General features: G+C 33.7%; 1 protein-coding gene across 9 annotated transcripts in view; it reads left to right on the top strand.

Moving 5' to 3' along the window:
• Window positions 1-23,017, top strand: part of BAZ1A (bromodomain adjacent to zinc finger domain 1A) — a 128,337-nt gene that overhangs the window by 90,317 nt on the left and 15,003 nt on the right. For 4 of the 9 annotated variants that reach the window (XM_074213357.1, XM_074213363.1, XM_074213360.1 and 1 more), the window contains 8 exons: window positions 5,728-5,823; window positions 5,948-6,172; window positions 9,336-9,501; window positions 9,796-9,909; window positions 11,120-11,235; window positions 13,774-14,361; window positions 21,322-21,485; window positions 22,339-22,493. In XM_074213357.1, coding sequence (XP_074069458.1) covers window positions 5,728-5,823; window positions 5,948-6,172; window positions 9,336-9,501; window positions 9,796-9,909; window positions 11,120-11,235; window positions 13,774-14,361; window positions 21,322-21,485; window positions 22,339-22,493 — 1,624 coding nt within the window. The remainder of the gene's footprint in view (window positions 1-5,727; window positions 5,824-5,947; window positions 6,173-9,335; window positions 9,502-9,795; window positions 9,910-11,119; window positions 11,236-13,773; window positions 14,362-21,321; window positions 21,486-22,338; window positions 22,494-23,017) is intronic. The other 5 variants (XM_074213362.1, XM_074213358.1, XM_074213361.1 and 2 more) reach the window with 3 other exon arrangements.

Raw genomic sequence — 23,017 nt, 5'->3', positions numbered from 1 at the left:
TCCTCTGAAACAGGAAGTTCAGTTTTTCTGGATAGTTGATTCTCGGTTGCAAACCAAGATCTTTTGCCTTCTGGAATATCATATTCCAATCCCTATGAGCCCTTAATGTAGATACTGCCAGATCCTGTGTAATCCTGACTATGGAGCCTTGGTAGTTGAATTGTTTGTTTCTGGCAGCTTTTAGAATCTTCTCTTTGATTTGGGAGTTTTGGAATTTGGCTATAATATTCTTCGAAGTTTTTCTTTTGGGATCTCTTTCAGGAGGTGATTGGTGAATTCCCTCAATTTGTATTTTACCCTCTGCTTCCAGGATCTTGGGGCAATTTTGCTATATTATTTCTTGAAAAATGAAGTCTAGGCTCTTTTCCTGGTCATGACTTTCAAGTAGCCCAATAATTTTTAAATTATTTCTCCTGAATCTGTTTTTGAGGTTGGTTGTTTTTCCACTTGAGATATTCCACATTTTCTTCTAATTTTTGACTTTCTTCCTGATTTCTTACAAAGTCATCAGCTTCTTTTAGTTCCATTCTGCATTTGAAGGAGTTATTTTCTTCAGAGACCTTTTTTATCTCCTTTTCCAACTAGCCAATTCTTCTTTATAAGGCATTCTTCTCCTCATTTGCCTTTTGCTTTGCTTTTTTTCCATTTGGCCTAACCTGGTTTTTAGCATATTATTTTCTTCAGTATTTTTTTGTATCTCTTTCACTAAGCTGCTGATTTGGTTTTCATGATTTCTCCTCCCAATTTTTCCTCCACCTCCCTTAATTGCTTTTCAAAGTCTTTTTTTGAGCTCATCCATAGTCTGAACCCATTTTCTATTTCTCTTGGAGGTTTTGGGTATGGAAGCTTTGATTTTGTCATCTTAGTATGTGTTTTGATCTTCCATGTTTTTCTGTTTACTCATTTCCTTTGCACTAGACTAATTTACTGCACTTCCATTGTTTTGGGGTTGTTGGGGGGGGTTTTTGGTACACCCCACTGGCACCTTTATTCCTCTCAAGGCCTTATGCTCTCTTGCCTGTGCTTTGATATGTAGATGACCACAGCATTCCCTTCTGCCCTGGAGCTGTAAGGAGGGGCCCTGCTTGCCTATCTTAGCATGGAAACTCTTAACTGCAACCTGGATCTGAGTGTGGGCAAAACAGCAGAGTCCTGCCCCCAGGGTGAACAGAGAAATTTCTTCACTCTCCCCTGACCCCCTTACTATCTGTGGGCTGTGCTCTGGGGGTGCAGGCTGGTTTCTCCCCATTCTTTCTGCAGGTTCTGTGGCTAGTGCTCCTCACTGCATACTCATTCTGGTATAGCAGATTCTCTCACTGCCCCTTCAAGCTGTTCCAGGGCTGCAACCGGGGCTTTTTCCAAATTGTAGTCCTTGTGAAACATACCTTTCCTGTGGAACTTCTAATTTATCTTGGACTGGGAAAATGTATCACTCAGTCTTTTTGTGGGTTCTGCCCCTCTAATTTGATGGCTTTTTGAGTTTTTGGGGGGAAGTAGTGCCTGGGAAATGCTGCCTTCATGCCGCCATCTTGGCTCTGCCTCCTCCAGTTAAGAAATTTTAAACTGTCTATAATCATATAATTATTTGCCTTTTGGTTATAATTCAAACCTTTGTTGATTAGAGAAATACAAATTAAAGACCTCCGGTACTATCTTACTCCTTTCAGATTGGCTAATCTGACAGAAGAAAGAAAATGATAAATGTTAATATGTGAGACAACTGGAATGGATTAGAGTTGTGAAATGAAGCAACTTCTTTGGAAAGAAATTTGTCATTAGACCAAGGGGCAATAAAACTATAAATACCCTTTGATCTAGCAAGACTGTTCCTAAGTCTTTTTTCCCAAAGAGGTAATAAAAAAGGGGAAAGGAATCCCCATATGTACAAAAAATATTCAGAGCTGTGTTTTTTTTTTTGTTGTGGTAGCAATGAATTGGAAATTGTGAGAGTACCTATCAATTGGAGAACACTCGAACAAATTGTGGTACAGTAATATAATGGAATATTGTGTAAAAATGATGAGTAGGCGGGTTTCAGGAAACCTGGAAACACTTAGCTGTACTGATTGCTGAGTGAAGTGAGCAGAACTAGTATATTATATACAGTTAACAGCCACAAATTGTGATGATCAGTTATGGTAGATTGAGCTCTTCTTAGCAGTCCAGTGAAGGTAATTCTAAGAGTGAGATGGAAAATGCCATCCCCAGCCAAAGTAAGAACTATGGGGTCTGAATGCAGATTATAGCATAATAGTTTCACTTAAAAAAATTTTTTTTTGTTTTTTCCTTCCATACTTTTTCTCTTTTCTTCTTTCATTTGTGACTAAAATGGAAATATTTGTACCTTAAAGAGAGTGTGTGTGTGTGTGTGTGTGTGTATGTATGTTTGAAACATAACATTATTTACTGTCCTTTTGTGGTTGGAGTGATAATGTTACAAAAATGAATGTTAAAAATTATCTTTACATGTAATTAATTGGTGGGGGGGGAGAAATGATCCAGACCTAAATTAAGGATATTAACATTCGTATTGTATAATTATTTTAAATGTAACAATTATGTTTATTATGTAGTATAATTATACATGTAATTCCTTATTGACAAAGTATGCATGCATACACACTTAGAGGGCAGGAATACCTTTTATCAAAAGGCAGATTTTATTTTAAAGATAAGATGGAAAAGAATAAAAGGAAAAAAGTTTTTTATAATGAGAACTATTGAAAAGTAATATTGTGGGAGCAAAATTTTGTATCACAACTAATTGTAGCCAGAATTTTTTCTTATAGTCATTAAATTAACTTTTTTGAGCTATAATAATGTCAATTGTGTTGTATTACATAGTTACCCATGGCAAAAATTTGAATATGTCATGAGAACTGTAATTGCAGAAGAAAAGAATCAAGGTGACTACAGTTAGGCTGAGAAAGAAAGCAAAAATCAAATTAATCCTTGTTCTCAAGGGATGAATAAATACATTATATACAATTAGAAGGAAAAAATATTTGTGTGTGTGTGTGTGTGTGTGTGTGTGTGTGTGTGTACACACTGTGTCTTATGTGTAAGCATTTCCCTTGAACCAGTCTTTCTCATAGAAATTGCACTTTACCATGCTTTTCCTTTTACCTTTTCCAGTTCTTAGCCCTAAAAGAAGCATTTTATTTTTCCTTATGTAGGGACTTTGTTTCTACACATTTATATGCATATTTCAATGCATACACAGTACTTAATTTTGTTCTTAACTTTTAGATTATGACTACTTCAGTTAGAGGACAGTGATCATGCTGATAACTTTGGTTCTCAATACTTGGATGTGGTGTGTTTGTTTCCTTGAATGCCTTTATATACCTTACTGATCTAGCAGGTGCTATTCACTAATTTTAGAATCCTCCAGTCAAATCAATGGAATGCTTTGATTTATTTTAAAGTAATTATATAATTTCAAAATTGTACCTGTAATTCATTCTATAGGGTCTTTTATTTTCCTTGCAGTAGGATATAATGTGGTATGTAATTTCAGTACAGAAAGTAATCTGACTAAACTTAAAGTGTGGTAATCAATTGACCAAGAAGAGAACCAAATTTAATAAATTAATAAATAATTGCCATATTTGAATATTTAGTGCTATTAGAAATTTTATATTTCTTATCAATTCAATTCAGGAAATGTATTTTTCTTGATAAGTTTATGTGGGGGAAAAGGAAGTTTTAGGTAAGAATTTTTCCTGAAGAGAATAATTTCTTTTTTTTTTTCAATTAAAGATTTTATTTATTTTGAGTTTTACAATTTTTCCCCCATCTTACTCCCCCCCACACACAGAAAGCAATTTGTCAGTCTTTACATTGTTTTCATGTTGTACATTGATCTAAATTGAGTGTGATGAGAGAAAAATAATATCCTTAAGGAAGAAATATAAAATATAAGAGATAACAAGACAATAAGAAAGCAGTTTTTTTTTCTAAATTAAAGGGAATAGTCCTTGAACTTTGTTCAAACTGCACAGTTCTCTGGATACACATGATATTCTCCATTGCAGACGGCCCCAAATTGTCCCTGATTGTTGCACTGATGGAATGAGCAAATCCATCGAGGTTGATCATCATCCCCATGGTGCTATTAGGGTGTACAGTGTTTATTTGGTTCTGTTCATCTCACTCGGCATCAGTTCATGCACATCCCTCCAGGCTTCCCTGAATTCCCGTCCCTCCTGTTTTCTAATAGAACAATAGTGTTCCATTACATACATATACCACAGTTTGCTAAGCCATTCCCCAATTGAATGACATTTACTTGATTTCCAATTCTTTGCCACCACAAATAGAGCTGCTATGAATATTTTTGTACAAGTGATCTTTTTTACCCTTTTTCATTATCTCTGAAGAGAATAATTTCTGTCTTTTGAAACCTAGTTTTGTTTCAAGTTTGGAGAATGGCTTGGGGGGGGGGAGAGGAGAGAGAGAGAATATGAAGATGTACATTATATGTCTTACTAGTAATTTGATGGGGTTTTTCCACTTTTCCCACATCATATATATTCTTGTTTGTGCTTATAATATATTTCTTGACTCATTCTTGATTATTGTGTTGTCATTAGTGTAGGTTGAATTTAGATAGCTTGTAAAAGTTAGGAATAGAAACATATAATTGTCTACCTGGCATATATATCAAGTACGATTTAATCCAAACCTTTTTATTTTATAGATGAGGAAACTAGAGCACAAGGAAGTTAAGTGAATTGTCCAAAGTTATATCAAGTAGCTATTGGCAGAAGCAAGATTAAAGTCTAGGCCTTCTGACTTCAGTCTCATTTTCTTTCCATTTCTACTTCAATGCACTAATAGGTGTTATGAGTTTTTGTTTTGTTTTATTTCTTGATTGAGACATAAAAATTTCTTGCCATTCTTTGGTTTTAAGATAGACCCCAAAGCAGATTTTCTTCTTTTTGTCTCTTGGATTGTAAGATTTTTGTAATTTAAAAGAACTTTTTTTTTTTTGCGAATTGAAAAATTGAGTGAATTTCCCTGAGCATTAGACAGCATTGAATTTTGATTATTTTAAAAATAGGATTGTGAATACAGTATCTAGAGATACTATATTTGGAATATGTGGGCTGATACTTTTATGATTGGATAGTGTGAAAGGGCTGAATCTATTTCTATCAACCCTCTGGAGAACTATCCATCTGAACTGAGAGTTCATTGTTTGAGACAAACGAAATTTTCTTAGAAATGACTATATTGGGAACTGATATAAATTGCTACTGTTCTTAGGCCTTGTAAATTATAGTATTAACTCTTGGCATGAATAACCTTTAAAAATTTTTGTAAAAGAATGAGTTTTCTGAATTGTTTGATGTTAATTTTTGAAGCAGCCTTTCCAAAGACCAAATTCTAAGTCATCAAGCACAGTATTCTGGAGTATGACTTAATTAAATGATTTTCAAAGCACATTACAATTTTTATGTAATGTATATGTGCATCTATTGTGAATTTCCTAGCAATTGTGTTTTTAGGTAAAACAGTGAGAAAAATTTCAAGATTTTGGATATATAGTTTTTAGATGGTGTAAAGGCAGAATAAATAGTCTTAACTTCTTGTTGTAACTAGTGTTGATTCAGTTGAGGCTTATGATGCTAAGTTGTTTCTTGAATCTTTTTAAAGGGCTGCTTTCCTACCCAATATGCAAGCTTTGATTTGCACTAGAATAAAGTATTTATTTCCTTAAAGATTTAACAGAGGCTTTGGATGAAGATGCAGACCCCACAAAATCTGCACTGTCTGCAGTTGCAACTTTGGCAGCTGCATGGCCACAGTTACACCAGGGTATGTGTGGGTTTAATTTTTTTTTTAATTTTCATTTTTATAAAAAAGGCACAATTTATATTATTAAATATCTAATTGTAAATATTATAAATAACTCTTTCTCTTTTTTTTTTTACAATTGTAGGCTGCAGTTTGAAAAGTTTGGATCTTGATAGCTGCACTCTTTCTGAAATCCTCAGACTTCACATCTTAGCATCAGGTGCTGATGTAACATCAGCAAATGCAAAATATCGTTATCAGAAACGGGGAGGGTTTGATGCTACAGATGATGCCTGTATGGAACTTCGTTTAAGTAATCCTAGTCTATTGAAAAAACTATCAAGCACTTCAGTATATGATTTGTTACCAGGTAAAAAAGAAAAAAGATAGCAAAAAAAAATTTTTACTCAATTTTTAGAACAATATCCATTTGACTTCATTCTTTTTAAACCATTATGCTTCTCTATCCTGAAAAGACCATGAATTTAAAATTATTTGATTATAAAATTTTAGAAAATATTCAGGACATTAGTCCTAACATATAAACAAATAGAAAAATAATATATTACTTTTTATTACTATTTTTATAATTTTGCTTTTATCTCTCCCTTTGTTTCATTCCATATTTGATCTGTATTAAATTGTCTAACTTCTCTTTGACAAATATTTCTGAAGTGTCTATTATTTGCAGTGTACTGTGTTAGAGGTGAATTAAAAAAACCATCACTACCGCAGGGACTTTATATGTTAGTAAGGGATATGACATATTTTAGCAATTATAGTACTCTACATAAATGTCATAAAAAAGCTCCAGATAGGGGTGGCTAGGTGGCATAGTGGATAGAGCACCAGCCTTGGAGTCAGGAGTACCTAGGTTCAAATCCGGTCTCAGACACTTAATAATTCCCTAGCTGTGTGGCCTTGAGCCAAGCCACTTAACCCCATTTGCCTTGCAAAAACCTAAGGAAAAAAAGCTCCAAATAGAATGCTTTATTGACAACCTAGCTATCTGGTCAACTTTTCAGTTATTTTGTGGGCTCATCTTCCTATTTTGGGTTATATCCTAGAGCTCTGTTTTGGTTCCTCTTCTATCTCAACAGTTGCTCATATATAAGTATCTCAAAATTGGTATGTTCAAGGCTGAGGATCATTAACTTTCCCCCTAGTCTTCTCCTTTCACAACTTTGCAGTATTTGGCAGGGTACAATTATTTTTCTAATTATCTCCCTATTTCCAATCATTTCCCAGGTCTTATCAGTGCTACCTCTATAACATTGCTTCCACCTGTCTTTTATATAGCTAGAGGTCAGACCTTTATTAATTCTTGCATTAATGTGGGGATAGAACCAAACTGCCTTCCTAGTGCTTTGCTGCTTCTTCCAGACCAACTATGCCGTTCTTTTATGTAATTTTTGCCTTTTCAGCTAGATAATTGTCTTACTAATCAGGAGTCAATTCTTCTTTATTTTTACTCCTAAATATTTTCATGTACTCAGGTATTCAAATACTTAAAAAATAAATGTTCTAAAGAGACATTGTTAATGCTAAGTCATTATATTGTTAAAATAAAAGTAAAGACTTTTAAATCTCTATATTATACAGAAAATTATGGATTTGCAGTGTAGATAAAAAAGCTAGAAGCTCAAAATTATTAGAATTCCATAGAACTTTGAAGAGCAAAAGAATATGACAGTAGTAATTTAGGAAACTTAAAAAAATACAACTTTTCTGTGTATGTTAGATATTTTGAGAAGGTTTTTTTTTTGTTTTTTGTTTTTTAGGTTTTTGCAAGGCAATGATGTTAAGTGGTTTGCCCAAAGCCACACAGCTAGGCAATTATTAAGTGTCTGAGACCGGATTTGAACTCAGATCCTCCTGACTCCAGGACTGGTGCTCTATCTACTGCACCACCTAGCCATCCCTTGAGAAGGTTTTTGAGAAAGGTTGTAACAAAATCAGAGCACTGCTCTTTTAGGAAACCCTGACTTTGACGAAGGTTGAATGGGTTAGTTTGGGAAGGGAGAACCCAGAAAAGAGGAGTTAACTTTAGGGGTGCTGCAATGGAATGGAAAATATGGTGGGACAGGATAGAAAATTCAACAAACCTTGGCAATTGCCAAAAATGAAAGATGTCTAGCTTTTGAGTCTAAATAATAGGGAGGAGTTTCCAATTACAAAAGAATTGAAGTAAGGAGACATGATGAGTCTGCTTTTTTTTAATAAGATTTTGTGATGAAGGCAGAGCATTTAGGAAAAACTATATGCAGTTTCCCATATAGGTATGGACAGGTTCATGAACCTCTTTATTTTGAATCCTTTTGTCTCTTTAGAATAATGTAGGTTAAAAAAAATTCATAGTTAGAATTTGGTAAAAATACATGTGATTTTTCCTCCCCATCCACTGTTATATACATGGAGTAGAGGTGTGGGTTAAAACTTTTAGGAAAGATCCTTATTTGAAGTGATAGTGCAAGCTTTGGGAATAGATGAAATTACTGATAGAAGCAGGGAACTAAGGAGGAAACAGTGCAGGGTTTTTATTTTAGGTTTTATATATAGATTTTAGTGAAATCTAAAGAAGAATTTCAACAATTAAATGATAAATAGTATCAGGGACAAGGCTATATGTTGTAACAGTACATTAAAAATCAAAAAGGTATGTTTGAGACCTAGCTATGAGATTTACTAGACAAGATACTTTATCTCAACAAGCTCTTTCTTTATTCATAAAATAGAATTATTAATGTTGTACAAATTAACTACCTTATAGCAGGCACTTTATAAAGTTGTAAGTAGCTGAAGTAGCATATATCGGCTTTGTGGGTTAAGTTGAATTTAAATGTAAAAATTCGTATACGGTAGAGAATAAATGTTTTGGAATCATTAAATTATAGTTTCAAGATCCTTTGAAATATGTTGATAGGGCAAGTAATTTTAGTCTCTCAAAGTACTTCTCAGTTTCCCAGGGAACTCTATATAAGACTATAGTTACACAATGGTCAACAAATATGTATGAAGTATTTGGAGTTTCTTTACTGTGGATTTCTTCTTATCTCCTTGAAATCCAGGTCTTTCCCTTCATACTTTTTCTAATCCCCAAAGCGAACTATTTATAGTAATTAATGGATTCTGTGTTAGATTTTAAATTTAAGATCTAATATGTGACTTTTCTATGTTTAATTGCTTCCAAGGAAATGCCTTGTTTCAATTTTTTCTGAAGCTGAATATTGTCTTTTAAGTAAATAAGTTAAAATTCCTTTAGAGGGGTGAATGATTCTGCATTAGCCATAAAAACTATTATTTCATTTAACTAAGATTTCTGTTGATATATTTTAAAATGTTTCATTTTACCTTAATGCCATTTGAGGTAATGTCTATATTTAATCACTCTAAATTTTTTCTTATAGATGTGCTGCTATTTGGCAAGTTAAGAAAAGATCTTTTCCTTTATTAGACTTTTTGCTTTTAGATCACAGGATCTAGGGATTTTATATCTCATAAAATTAAATTTAGAAATCATTTACAATTTTTAGGGGAGAAGATGAAGATACTTCATGCTCTCTGTGGGAAACTACTGACCCTTGTTTCCACTAGAGATTTTATTGAAGACTACGTAGACATATTAAGACAGGCCAAGCAAGAGTTCCGGGAGCTCAAGGCAGAGCAACATCGAAAGGAGAGGGAAGAAGCAGCAGCCAGGTTTGAATCAGATAAAATTAGTCATAAATGTTATGTATATGACTAAAATTTATTGTAGGTTCTTTTGTGGTAGATCCTTTTCTTTGCTCCTCTTCATGTTCCTACTTAAGTGTTGTGTAGAGGAGGAGGGTATAATTCTGGGTTTAGGGTTAGAAGAACCCATATTTGAATTGTGGATTTGGTACTTTTCTGCAACTTAGAGCAAAATAATTAAATAAGGAAAAAATTCAGATAGTGTTTGTGATAACTCCTACATATATCAGATAAGCTGAAACATCTTATTATCTTCATAAGCAGGATACGTAAAAGGAAGGAAGAAAAACTTAAAGAGCAAGAACAAAAGATCAAAGAAAAAGAAGAAAAACTTAAGGAAGAACAAAGAAATCCTCCTACAGAAGTATCTGCTGGGTATGACTTCAGTTATTGACCTACCCAGTAATAGTTAGAAAATGCTCAAGTTTTATGGAAATTTTATGTTATGAAACACTTTATAATTTGTAATTTAAAAAAGCAGTTTTACTAAGTGAGTTTGTAATAATCTTACAGATATTATCTTGGCAGATAATAAATTTAAGTATGAGATGTTGACATCAAATAATAAGCTATTTTCCAAAAAAGTTGTTTATGAATTTGCTTGTAGCTTTTAATAAATTTCTCCATGGAAATTAATGGAAAAAATTCTATTTAATCCATAATGTAGATAAAATATAATAATAACAACAACAATAATAATATAATAGTATCTTTATTGTTCTAATTAAACCTTATTTACTCCAACCAAGGATAAATGGCTTAAAAGGGTGGAAAAACCCTTGTTAGGAATTCAGTTGGCTATGATTTTGAGTTTCCATGAAATATATTGCATGACTGTTTCTTTATCAACAACTACTAGATTTGGAATCAGGAAAACCTGAGTTCAAATCCTGCCTCAGATACTATGTGACCCTGTACAGGTTATTTAACTACTATTGGTTGTTGCTATTTTTTAATCCTGATTTTTATTCATCTGTAAAATAAGTATAATAAAATAAAACTTCTTAGGGGTTTGTTGTAAGGATCAGATAAAATTATGAGCAAACTTTAAATAGCTATTCTAACAAAAAGGGGAAATAAGATACAAGTAAATGCTTTTTATTCTTGATAGGAAGGGGGAAAGGAGTTCAGCTAAACTAAACAGAATGCTGTTTATGATGATCTATAAATATTCCAGATCCTTATCTCACCACTTCAGCAATTAAAGTTAGGGAAGAAGTGTATTTTCTCAGTACTTTCTTCAGAATCAAACATTATGATTGTTAATAATTAAGTTGTGTTTTATAATTTGTATCCAGTTTTGTGATTCTCTCCCTTTATATATATATTCATATATACATACACACACACATATACATATATATGTACATTTATAGACACATAGACATTGCAGTATGTATGTTTTTACAGTCAATTCATGTAAGACTTTTCTTTGTGATACTTCGTTAGAAAGATAGAACCATATTATGGGGTTGAGGAAACTTATGTTTATTGAAATGGAAATAAAATATCCTAAGGACAATTGGTAGCTGTAACTATATCATATTGTATATATGCTTAGTAAATTTAATATTTTATTAATAAGGGAAGAACGAGAAGATCTTGATACTAGCACTGAAAGCAAAGAAATTGAACAGAAAGAACAAGATCAGGATACAGCCACAGAGGATGAAGAAGATTTGGTATTGCATAAAAGAAGAGGTAATTACTCTTTTCCTTTTTTTCAATTAATCTAAAAATGAAATTTTTAAAAAAGAGCAAACATGTGGTATAAGTAAGCCCACTCATCCCATTGTTAGAAGCCCTGGGGTCACATTTCTTGGAATATAAATACTGTCAAGTAACTTTAAAGTACTCATCTTTGCTCCCTAATAGTGTAAAAATTACAGAGGTGGTACTAATCTAGACTGGTATAAAGTTTCCTCACTGGGTTAACAGTACCAGTGAAATCACCAGAGCAGTTTATATCCCTTTCATCTTGATTATAAAAATTATTGTCAAATTTATATATCCACTTCTCAACAATGATGAGAAAAATTAACTTTTATTCATCAGATAGAAGGCGTTTTCATAAAATAGAAGGGGAAGAATGTTTTTTTAAAGGAGAAGAAAAATGGAATCAAAAGCTTATAGACTGTTAAATTTCAATTTCCTTAAGTCACAAGTACAATAAAGCCAATATTCATCAAGAAATCATGTTGGGGGTGGCTAGGTGGCATAGTGGATAAAAGCACTGGCCTTGGAGTCAGGAGTACCTGGGTTCAAATCTGGTCTCAGACACTTAATAATTACCTAGCTGTGTGGCCTTGTGCAAGCCACTTAACCCCATTTGCCTTGCAAAAAAAAAAAAAAACCTAAAAAAAAAAGAAATCATGTTGGAGGGCTGCTAGGTGGCACAGTGGATAGGGCAACCAGCCCTGGAGTCAGGAATACCTGAGTTCAAATCTGGCCTCAGACACTTAATAATTACCTAATTATCTAGCTGTGTGGCTTTGGGCAAGCCACTTGACCCCCATTTGCCTTTCAAAAATCCTTAAAAAAAATCATGTCAAACTATTTTGTTTCTTTCGTATATATATGTATGTATATATATATATATATATATGTATATGTGTGTGTGTGTGTGTTTACAATGCTGGTAGGTTAATAATAATGGTTTAATTAAACATATTAGCAGATTTTAGAAGATCATTAAAAAATTCATATTCTTGTAGATAAAATAAATCAATATTTGATATCTGTTCATCTATATAATCCATATATGCATATCAATCAATATATCCAATTAACTATACTGTCATTGTTTTTCAAGTTAGATATAGTTAATTGGTTTTTAAAACTGATAGAATAACTGGATCCAGAGAGTCATTAACAATTGGATATTAGAGGCGGCTAGGTGGTGCAGTGGATAAAGCACGGGCCCTGGAGTCAGGAGTACTTGGGTTCAAATCCGGTCTCAGACACTTAATAATTACCTAGCTGTGTGGCCTTGGGCAAGCCACATAACCCCATTGCCTAGCAAAAACCTAAAAAAAAAAAAATAACAGAATTGGGTATTGTCTCAGAAAATGGTCTACAGTGGAGCTCTGTACTTGGCCTTGTACCACTTAACATTTCTATAAATGACTTGAAAATGGAGATTGAGACTTATCAAATTTGTAGCTTACACAAAACTTGGGGTATGTTAGACAATCTGTTCAATGACCTCATTGAACATAGAATCGAGATATAAATAATTTTATATTAGACTTAGGATAATCAAATGAAATGTAGGGTAAGTGATGTAAAAATCAGCTTCAAAAGTACAGGATGGGAAGGTATGTCTAGGGTAGAGCACTAAAATAACTTATTTTGCTTGATCCTAGAAGTCTGGATATAATGCAAGACAAAAGTAGAATGGGTACTATTATAGGTCATGGATTCTCTCCCCTGCCCCGCCTCATAAAGGTCTTCAAACAGTACTGAGGTTTGTTGTAGAGCAGAATTTTAATTTCAAGTATGATTTTAATTATGGGGCCTCAGAGATTCTTTCCCACTCTTTTGTGTAATCACAAGTGAACAAATATTTATTCCTGTAATTTATTTCCTCTATTTTGGCAGTATTTCTTACAATTATTAAATGTTAAATTACATTCATTTTACCTTCAGGGGGGAAATTATGCTAATAATTAGACTGAGACAGTATTTTAAAGTTTGCTTGTGGGTCTAAAGCAAAAATTTCTTCTTTATAAATTTGATTACTGTTTTATAGTAATCACTTTTAGACAGTCATTGGGACATTTTGCATTTGTTAATGAAACAGTTGGAAATTTTAACCATTTAAATAGCATTTAAGATGTTTCTTAATCCATATTGAAAACCTTGGCGAGAGGATTAAATATTGAATGTAAACTGGAATGACATTTCTCTGTAGGGAATGAAGAAGGGAATGTAGTAATTTAGACTCAAAAAGTAAGTGCATATATTTGCTTTGTTTCAGATCTATTTAATTTTTCAACTTTCTCTCATAATTGGCTTTCTTTTAACTGTTAAGTTCTACATTGTTATAGGGTGTTGTTACCACTATTTGAAATCTCTAGACTTGTGGCAGTGATTTCCCTCCAAAGGCTGTTGGAATCTCCAATGAGACAAGTATTGAAAAAAGTGAACCTATGTAAAACTTTGCATGAAAGCTTGTTTTATTATAATTCTAGTGAAAATTATAAATAATAACATTATTAATTATTTTTCCTTTTTTAGGAAAAAGAAGGCAGAATGGGTTTAAAGAATTCTTAAGTCAAGAAGATGCTGGTTATTCAAAGACTGAACCAGTTACTGCTGATGAAGAGGAGACTTTAAAACAGGAACAACAAAAAAAGGAGAAAGATCTTCTAGAAAAAATTCAAAGTGCCACAGCCTGTACCAACATTTTCCCCTTAGGTCGTGACCGCATGTATAGGCGTTATTGGATTTTCCCTTCTGTGCCTGGATTATTTATAGAAGAAGATTATTCTGGTCTCACTGAAGATATGTTGTTGCCTAAATCATCATCCTTTCAAGATAATGTACCTCCTGTAATGACAACTAAACTTGAAGAATCCATTAAAACTGCAGAGTCTTTTAAGTCTGAATCTCCCTCCAATAGTGACTCTACCCAGCTACCAAAGCCAGTGCATAAGCCAAATCGGTGGTGTTTTTATAGTTCTCGAGAGCAGCTAGACCAACTAATTGAGGCTCTTAATTCCCGAGGATATAGAGAGAGTGCCTTAAAGGAAACTCTTCTGCAAGAAAAAAGTAGGATTTATGAACAACTAGCCAATTTTTCTGAGGAAAAATTTCATATTCCAGGTAAAGTACTGAAGGTACTTTTATTTTCATAACTCTGGTTTTTGAAAAATAATTGTTAGCTTTAGTTTTTAGCTATAGTTTATTATTAAAGTTTTAAAAGTTTTATTAATGTGTATGTTACCAAGATTATTTTCCCCCTTCCTTGTAACAAAAATATTTATGTAAAATCACCTGACAAAAACAACTTTATCTGATAATCATATACCACATGCCACAGCCACAGTTCCCTTCTTCACTGCTAAGTTGGAAGTAGGTTTTAATGTACTTTTATTTACGTTATTATAGTCACTGTGTATGTTGTTTTCTAGGTGGTGTTTTCTTCACACTGCATATTATTTCTGTTATTTTGAACTTTTTATTATTGTCTTTTAAGGCATTGGTATCAAATTCAAATTGAAATATGTGGACAACTTAAACTGACATAAAGATCCTTCCTGGCATATGTTGGCTAAAAAATTCATACAGATTTTGTTTCATTGCATTTTTATTTATTAAATATTCTCAACAGCAATTTAATCTGGCATAGGCAATGCTCAGGAAAGATGTAGAACACATGGTTGATCGTCTGTTTTGAGGATTCTTTTTGAAGAAATTTTTCTTCGTGTTTTTCTAAAACAATTTTTAAAATTTATTTGGGGAACTTTCATTTAATAAGGCAGTGTGAAGCATCATAGAGAAATCTAGCAGGTATGTTGAAAGGACCTTTAAAAATTTCTAATGGAGAAACTATAAGAAAACAGATGTAACTTCTTCCATCAAATTAAGAACAACATAAAAGTCTTCTGGTTGCAGGGAGAAGTGCCCATAATTGGGAAGCCCCTATATACAGTCTACCAAATACATAGTTAATCTATTAGCACTCTGAACAAAGAGTTAATATGCTGAGATACAGTAATTAGGACTTGAAGGTGGAACTTGATCCCAGTCTGTCAGAACAAAACCAGATGCCATTAATATTGTACAGAATGACAGGGCTGGCTATGCAGTGTTTGAAACTCTGCTGAAACATAATAGGGGACAAGGTCAAGTGGGCATCTAGAGAAAGTGATTACTGAAGAGCTCTTTATTGTGGACCAGGCAAGGAGAAGAATGGAGTTAACCCGATCCAAACCTATAGTGTATCAGGAGTAGGCTAGGACAAAAACCAGGGATGGAAGCAGTGATTATGGCCTAATATCAATGATATAATCCAGATTGGCAGCACCTATAGTATGCAGACTACAGAGGGAGTCAGGCAGTAGTAGTAGATAATATGCAACCAATGCATCCAAATGTGCCCAAACATAAAATCATAGTCTTATAATTGATGCTGAAAGTCTTACACTCTTTAGCTGAAGAGATCAAGAAGCAAATCCAAAAGATTCAATCTATCAACAACCATTCATAAAACCTCTCCACTATTGATACAAAGTGGAACAAAAGACACTCCTTCCTTTCAAACAGCTCACAATTTAATTATTGGAGAGATGCACAACACAAACAGGCTACAAATATATAGGATAAATGGGAAACAGCAAGGGGAAGGCACTAGATTTAAGGGAGTTTGAGAAAGGTGTCTATAAAAGATGGTATTTTTGCTGGGACTTAAAGAAATGCTGGGAAGTCAGTAGGTAGAGATGAGAAGGAAGTAGAATAATCAGAGAACATGACATCCAAGTCTTGTTCTTGGAAACCAATGTCACTGAATCAAATAGTACTTGATAGGGTGTAGGATGGAAGATTTGAAAGGTAGGATGATGCTAAATTTTTAAAACCAAATGGGAATTTTGCATTTAATCCTGATACCATCGGGAACCACTGAAGTTTATTGAGTGGAAATAAAGGGGATAAGGATGGTGGAGAGTGACATGGTTGGAAAATCATTTTAGTGGCTGAATGGTGGAGAGATTAGAATGGTGAATGACTTACTAGAAGGCTATTGGAATATACTAAGCTGTAGGTGATGAGGGTCCTTAGCAGAGGGTCAAAAGTAGAGAAGTGTATGTACTTTTCAAGCCTTGCCAACAAATTAGATAATGGGGCGGGGCATGAGAAACTAAGAGAATAAAATTGCCCTTTCTCTAGAGTAATATAGAAAAGTACGAGGTAGATACAGTTTAGAGGGAAAGATAATGAGTTCTCTTTTAGACATGCTGAATTTAAAGTAACTACTGCAAAGTCAGTATGAAACATCTAAAAGGCAATAGGGAGATGCCTAGGTCAGGAGAGAGGTTGGAACACAGGTTCATTTAACTGTGCTTGTAGTCTTTTCTCCTTTAAGTGAGTATTCTGAAATTGGGCTATAATATTTCTTGGAATTTTTATTTTGGGGTCTCTTTCTGGAGGTGATTGATGAATTCGTTGAAGGACTATTTTTGTTATCTTTTTCTAGGACATTAGAGAAGTTTTTCATGATAATTTTCTGAAATTGTCCAGGCTCCTTTTCAGTTAGACCAATAGTCCATAGATTCTCTCTCCTAGATCTATTGTCCAGGTTAGTCATTTTTGGTACTTTTCTTTTATTTTTCTTTTATTTTTTCAGGCTTCTGGTTTTTTGAAGGCATCTTGGTGTCTCATTGAGTCATTAGTCTCCATTTATCCAATTGTAATTTTTTGTGTGTGTTTCCTTTTCTAGTTAGTTAATTTTATTTTTTTAAGTGTATTTCATTCCTTTTCCAATTACTTTTAAGGAGTTTTCTTTTTCCATTTAATCAATTTTACTTCTAGGGAGTTTTCTTCAGGCACTTTTTCATAATTCTCCTATTCTCATTTATTATTCTCATTAAATTATTCTTATTTCTTTTGTTTTTCTTATTCCTCTTTTCTTTGGTTTTTAAAATTCTTTTTGAGTTCTTCCAGGAAATCTTTTTGGATTTAATATCAGTTCATAAAGTCCTTTGAGTTTTCATGTATAGTAATTCTGTCTCTGCTTTCCTTTTCTGAGAAGGCATTTTTATCATTCCTATCAGATTAGCAACTATCTATGTTGAATACTTTTTGATTTTTTTTTTTTTTACTCATTTTGGTAATTAAACTTTGCTACTGGGGCACAGTAGGTGTAGCATCTGCTCCCTGGCTTTCTGCTCTGGCCCTCCCTGTGCTCACAATTTGTTCCCCGCATAACAGTTGCCCAACCCCAGTCCTGCTTGATATGCTGGTGTTCCTGAGCTCAAATTTTGCCTTCCGAGCTAGGGTTGGAACTCTTCACTACTCACCTGTTGTCCCACTCTCCTGCTGAACTAGGACCTGCTGAACCCATTGACTTCCCAGCTGTCCTGCCCTGCCTGTTTTTTGTTGTTGTTGTTGTTGTTGTTGTTGTTGTTGTTCAGACTCCTAAACAGACATATGTCAAGCAGATACTGATGAAACTATTTTAAAAGTCTGTTTGAATTTAATTATCCATAATTTGTCAACAGTGATTTTTAGTGTATTTGTAGTCTCACCCATCCCTTTATTTTTTTAATTTTTTTCTAATTACATATATAATTTTCAATATTTATTTTTGTAAGATTTTAAGTTCCATATTTTTCTCCTTCTCCCCTCCCCAAACAATTTGATGTAGGTTATACATATACAAATCATGTTAAAAAACATTTCCATGTTGGGAAAGAAAAATCAGGTTAAAAGGGGAAAAATCACAAGCAAGAAAAAGCAAAAAAGAAAATTTTTAAATGAAGATTATATGCTTTGGCCTGCATTCAGAAGCCATAGTTCTTTGGATGTGGATGGCATTTTCCTTCACAAGTCTTTTGGAATTGTTTTTGTTCACTATTTCTGAGAAGAGCTAAATCTGTCGTAGTTGATTATACAATAATGCTGTTACTGTGTATGGTGTTCTCCTGGTTCTGCTCACTTCACTCAGCATCAGTTCATGTAAGTCTTTCCAGGTTTTTCTGAAGTCCACCCACTCATGATTTCTTTTAGAACAGTAATATTCTGTAACATCATATACCTCAGCTTTTCTAGCCATTCCCTAATTGATGGGCATCCCCTCAATTTTCCAATTTTTTTTGACACTATACAAAAAGCTGTTAAATATTTTTGTAGTAGGTCCTTTTTGTCCTTTTTTTATGATTTCTTCATCCTATAGACCTTAGTGTAGTGGGCAGCTAGGTGACACACAGGGGTTAGAGCACTAGCCTTCGAGTCAGGAGGATGAGAGTTCGAATCCAACCTCAGACACATAACACTTACTGGCTATGTGACCATGGGCAAGTCATTTAACCCTGATAACCTCAGATTCACATGCTTGTCAGGTACTCTGGTAAAACTTGGGTATCTCATAGGGCTCTGTTCTGGTCCTTTTCTCCCTGTGTATTATTTCAGTTCTTGATCTCATCAGATCCCATGGATTCTTCACTTATCACCTCTGTGTTAATGATTCTCAGATCTTCCCATCCTAACCTGACCTCTTACCTTCATCTTTAATTGTCGAATGCTTTGAACTCAGGATATCCAAAACTGAACTCATGATTTTGACCTCCATCTTATACTTCCAAACTTCGTTGTTTCTGTGGAGGGTACCACTAATCTTTCACTCAGGATTGCTTTCTGCATCCTTGACTACTCATTATCTTACTCTCCCTCTGTTGTCAACATCTGTCATTTTTACAATCCTTACATCTCTTATCCTTGATGCTCTTTAAGTTTTCAGGTCATAACTGTTAACTGGGTCTCCTACTTTTCTGACCATTTCTCATCCTGATGTTTTACCCTCTGATTTGTGGACAAGACATCTGGGTCCTTTTCTTCTCCCTCTACTTCACTTACAAGTTCAAATGAATTTAATTTCTGTCTCAGTCCTTAAGATTCTCAGATCTACCTTTCCTACTCTAATTTTTCTACTCATACTGTCTCATATCTCTGATTCTTTCAGACTTCACAAATGGTATTACTTCTAGTACAGTAGAAATCTTAAAATATCTTTCTTCTTAAGTGGTATACCCACCCACTTCCTTCTTTGTCTTATTTTAGATGGCAACATTTGTCCTCTCAGTCTCTCTGGCGCTCAACCTTCTAAATTGTAATTTGATTTAGTCATTCTAAATTCCTCACTATCTAACCTTTCTCACCATCAACACTATCTTCCTATTCCCATATTCCAAACTGTTGCCAAGTCCATTTTTACTTTTTTGCAACATCTCTTGAAAATGTCATTCCTCTCTGTTCTCTGATAACTGTCTGTTGCTCTGTCATAGGCCCTCATCACCTCATGCTTGTACCTTTGCAGCAACCTGCCTGCCTTAAGTCTTTTGCCATTCTAATCTTTATTTTCTACCAAAAGTGATTTTCTTAAAGTTAGTGTCCAACCACATCTCCTCTAGGATCTAATGCCAAGTCTTCTGTTTGTCATTTAAAGTCCCTCATAACATCCTTCCAGATATCCTCTGCCAGTCTCCTGCCTGCTTTTCTTTTAACTGCCTTTCTTTTAACTGGATGTTTTCTCTGGAATACTCTCCTTACCTCTGCTTACTGTCTTTAAGTCCTAACTAAAACCCTATCTTTTATAAGAAGCCTTTTGCAACCCCTCTTTAATGCTAGCATCTTCCTTTTTTTTTGCATGTTGTTTCCCTCATAATGTGCACTTCAAGGACTCTTTGACTTTGTGTTTCCAGTAGTTGTCACAGTACCTGGCATAAGGTGCCTAATAAATGCTTGTTTACTCCTCAAATATATTGTTAAAAAGTAGTGATTATGTTTCTATGTCAGCTTCACATTGCATTAAAGTTGGAAGTGGAAGATTACAATATGAAAAACTCTCCTTTCTTTATCCTGACTTCGTTTACTTCTACTTCATTCTAACCCCTCTCCCCCTACCCAGAACAGATAGAGTGAATGAACTCTTCTAAGCCTGTGGAATGGATTTCTTTTCAGAAAAGACTCTTTTTACAGTAGAGATATCGAAGGAGAATGAAGGGGAAGTTGTCATTCCTTTGGGCCTAGCCATAGAAAAGAAAAGTAGAAGGGTGGAAGTGTAATGTAGTACATTATAATTTGATTATCTATAAGCTGCGACTTGCTATTACTATTTTTTTAATGATTTATTTGTATCAAACTGAAATTAAAAGCCAGAGAAATCAAAAGTTCTCTAGGCTCATTTCCAGTATCTATCATGTATTAAAATTTAAATCTTAGATCCTGCTCTTTTTCTAGTATATGTTTAAAAATCCAAGCAGCATATTCTACTTTTTTTTTGCAAGGCAATAGGATTAAGTGGCTTGCCCAAGGCTACATGGCTAGGTAATTATTGAGTGTCTGAGGCAGGATTTGAACTCAGGTACTCCTGACTCCAAGGCCAGTGCTCTATACACTGCGCCACCTAGCCACCCCAACCATTATTCTTAACCAAAAGCCCCTGGAAACTAAATTTTTGAATTTAAAATAATAATCAAATAAAGGAAGAGTCTTGGAATTAATACTCTTCCTATTTAACTATTTTTTTGTTTTGTGTTTTGCCTGTTATTTTTTGACTAATTCTCAGAAATATAATGTATCATTTCTTGTTCTTATTGGAATTCAATGTATCTCTGTTTCCATTCTACTTGAACCCATTTTCCCTACATTTCCTTCGCAACTGTTGGCCCACAAAGATCTTTTTTAACAGAACAGAATATTTTTACTATTATATTAATCTGATTAGAGTTCACATTTTAAAAATTAGATTGCTTTCAAAGGAAAAAATACCCCTCCACACATTAATATTAATCATAAGACATATTCATATTTTCCAGAAAACTGACTTGAGCAGAAGAAAGATGCACCCTCTGTTTGAACCAGTAGGATAGTTTTTGTGATTTAAGATTTGTTATTTTAGGCCAGTCCGTGTTAAAAGACTCTCAAAAGAAAGTTCAATTTAATTATTTTATGTGTCTCAGATAAAAAATATATTTGGAATAGGAGTATTCAGTGCTCAAAAGGTGTTTAATGTTTTGAATGTGTATCAAAAGACTAGTAACTAAATATATTTGGTCTTTGTTCCAGATAAACCTCAGAACGATAGCAAACCTATTTGTGGACGAGGAAAGACATCAAATGCACACGATACATTCCAAATATCTGCAGAAAAGCAACTTGAAATGAGGCTTAGAGATTTTCTTTTGGACATCGAAGAAAGAATCTATCAAGGAACATTAGGAGCTGTCAAGGTTTGTACTTGTTTGTAGGACATGTTTCAGTTGATAAGTGCGAAAACTTAAATAAATTTGCATTCTTTTATGTATGTAGTAATGCTTTGAGAAGTTATTTAGAAAGATAGCAAGCTGATGGATGGAGATTTTTTTCTATTTTCTATTTTTCTTTTTGACATAATCTGGACATTGGTTTTGCCTGTTTTAGTTTTTTTCTTGCTCTTTCAGTGGGAGCCAGATAGTTTGAAGGGAGAGAATTGGAAACTGAAATAATAGTTGGATTTTTTTTTTTTTTTTTTTGCATGGGGTTTAAGTCACTTGCCTATTACACCTAGGTAATAAGTGTCTGAGGCCAGATTTGAACTCTGGTTTTCCTGATCCAGGGCCAGTGCTCTATCCACTGTACCACGTAGCTGCCCAGACAGCATTTTTTAAAAAGGAAAGATCTTGGACCTTTTGTTTCTACTCTTCAACCCAGTAAGAAAATATATAGAGTATTGGGATGTTGTGTGTGTGTGTGTGTAAAGTTTAACTGAGCTGATTAGAATGATGTTTGAAGTTCATGTTATTTCTAAGTGGAGTCCTAAAGAATGCTAAAAATTCTAAACTGCTATCTTCTGGCTGAGAGGTTATTTTTTGGTTATCTTTTAAAAGTGGTTTTTCATCTATGTACTGGATAGTTGAAATTGTTAGATTTTGTTCTCCATTGAAGTAAAGTACTGGTAAAAATGAGTGGTTTTAGAGTTTCAACATAATAAAATTTAAAAATAGCCAAACAAAGCCTGTCATTTCCTTCCATTTTCATTTATTTTCTGTTGACACAATAGATGCCACTTATTTAAGATTACATAATCCATGTATTTTGAGTCAGGTTATAGACAGACAAACTTGGAGAACAGCCTTAGAAAAAGGACGATATGAGCTACTAAGTGAGGAAAACAAGGAAAATGGAATCATTAAATCTGTGAATGAAGATGTGGAAGAAATGGAAATTGATGATCAAGCAAAGTTCATTGTAAAAGACAGGTAAGAATAATTTTTAAAACTTTATCTCCAACAAACAAGAATCTTAACTTTTGCTTGTCAAATTATTCAGCATGATTTAATCATAGAGCACTTTATATTTCCATTCATCATTTAAAATTTTTATTCATTGATCTTTTTTTGTGGATGGGAAAAATGGAAAAGCGTAATCCTTGTGTCAAGGGGAAATAGATTTTTGTGTGTAGGAGAGATTCTTAAACCTATTATTTCATTGGCATATAGAACTCCCATTGTGGGAACTCCCAGATGCAGATCATTAAATTTACTGTAATTTTAAGTCTTAAAAAATTGCCTAGGAGACCAAAAGATTACTTATCAGTCACCTAACCCACTTGATCTAGGTCTTTCCCTTTCATCCTTTTATCCACTAAGCCATTTTGCCTCTCATTTAATCTTGTAAAGAATTGTTATAAATATATTTGTGATCAATGAATCAATGTATCTTTGAATACTAAGATTGATCTTTTCTTGGCAGTAATTTATCTTAATCTACTACATTTCCTTTA

Source organism: Macrotis lagotis, chromosome 1 (assembly GCF_037893015.1).
Source record: "Macrotis lagotis isolate mMagLag1 chromosome 1, bilby.v1.9.chrom.fasta, whole genome shotgun sequence".
In the NCBI taxonomy this organism is placed as follows: domain Eukaryota; kingdom Metazoa; phylum Chordata; class Mammalia; order Peramelemorphia; family Peramelidae; genus Macrotis; species Macrotis lagotis.
Note: the sequence above shows the minus strand (reverse complement) of the source record. Positions and strands in the feature narration are given on the sequence as shown.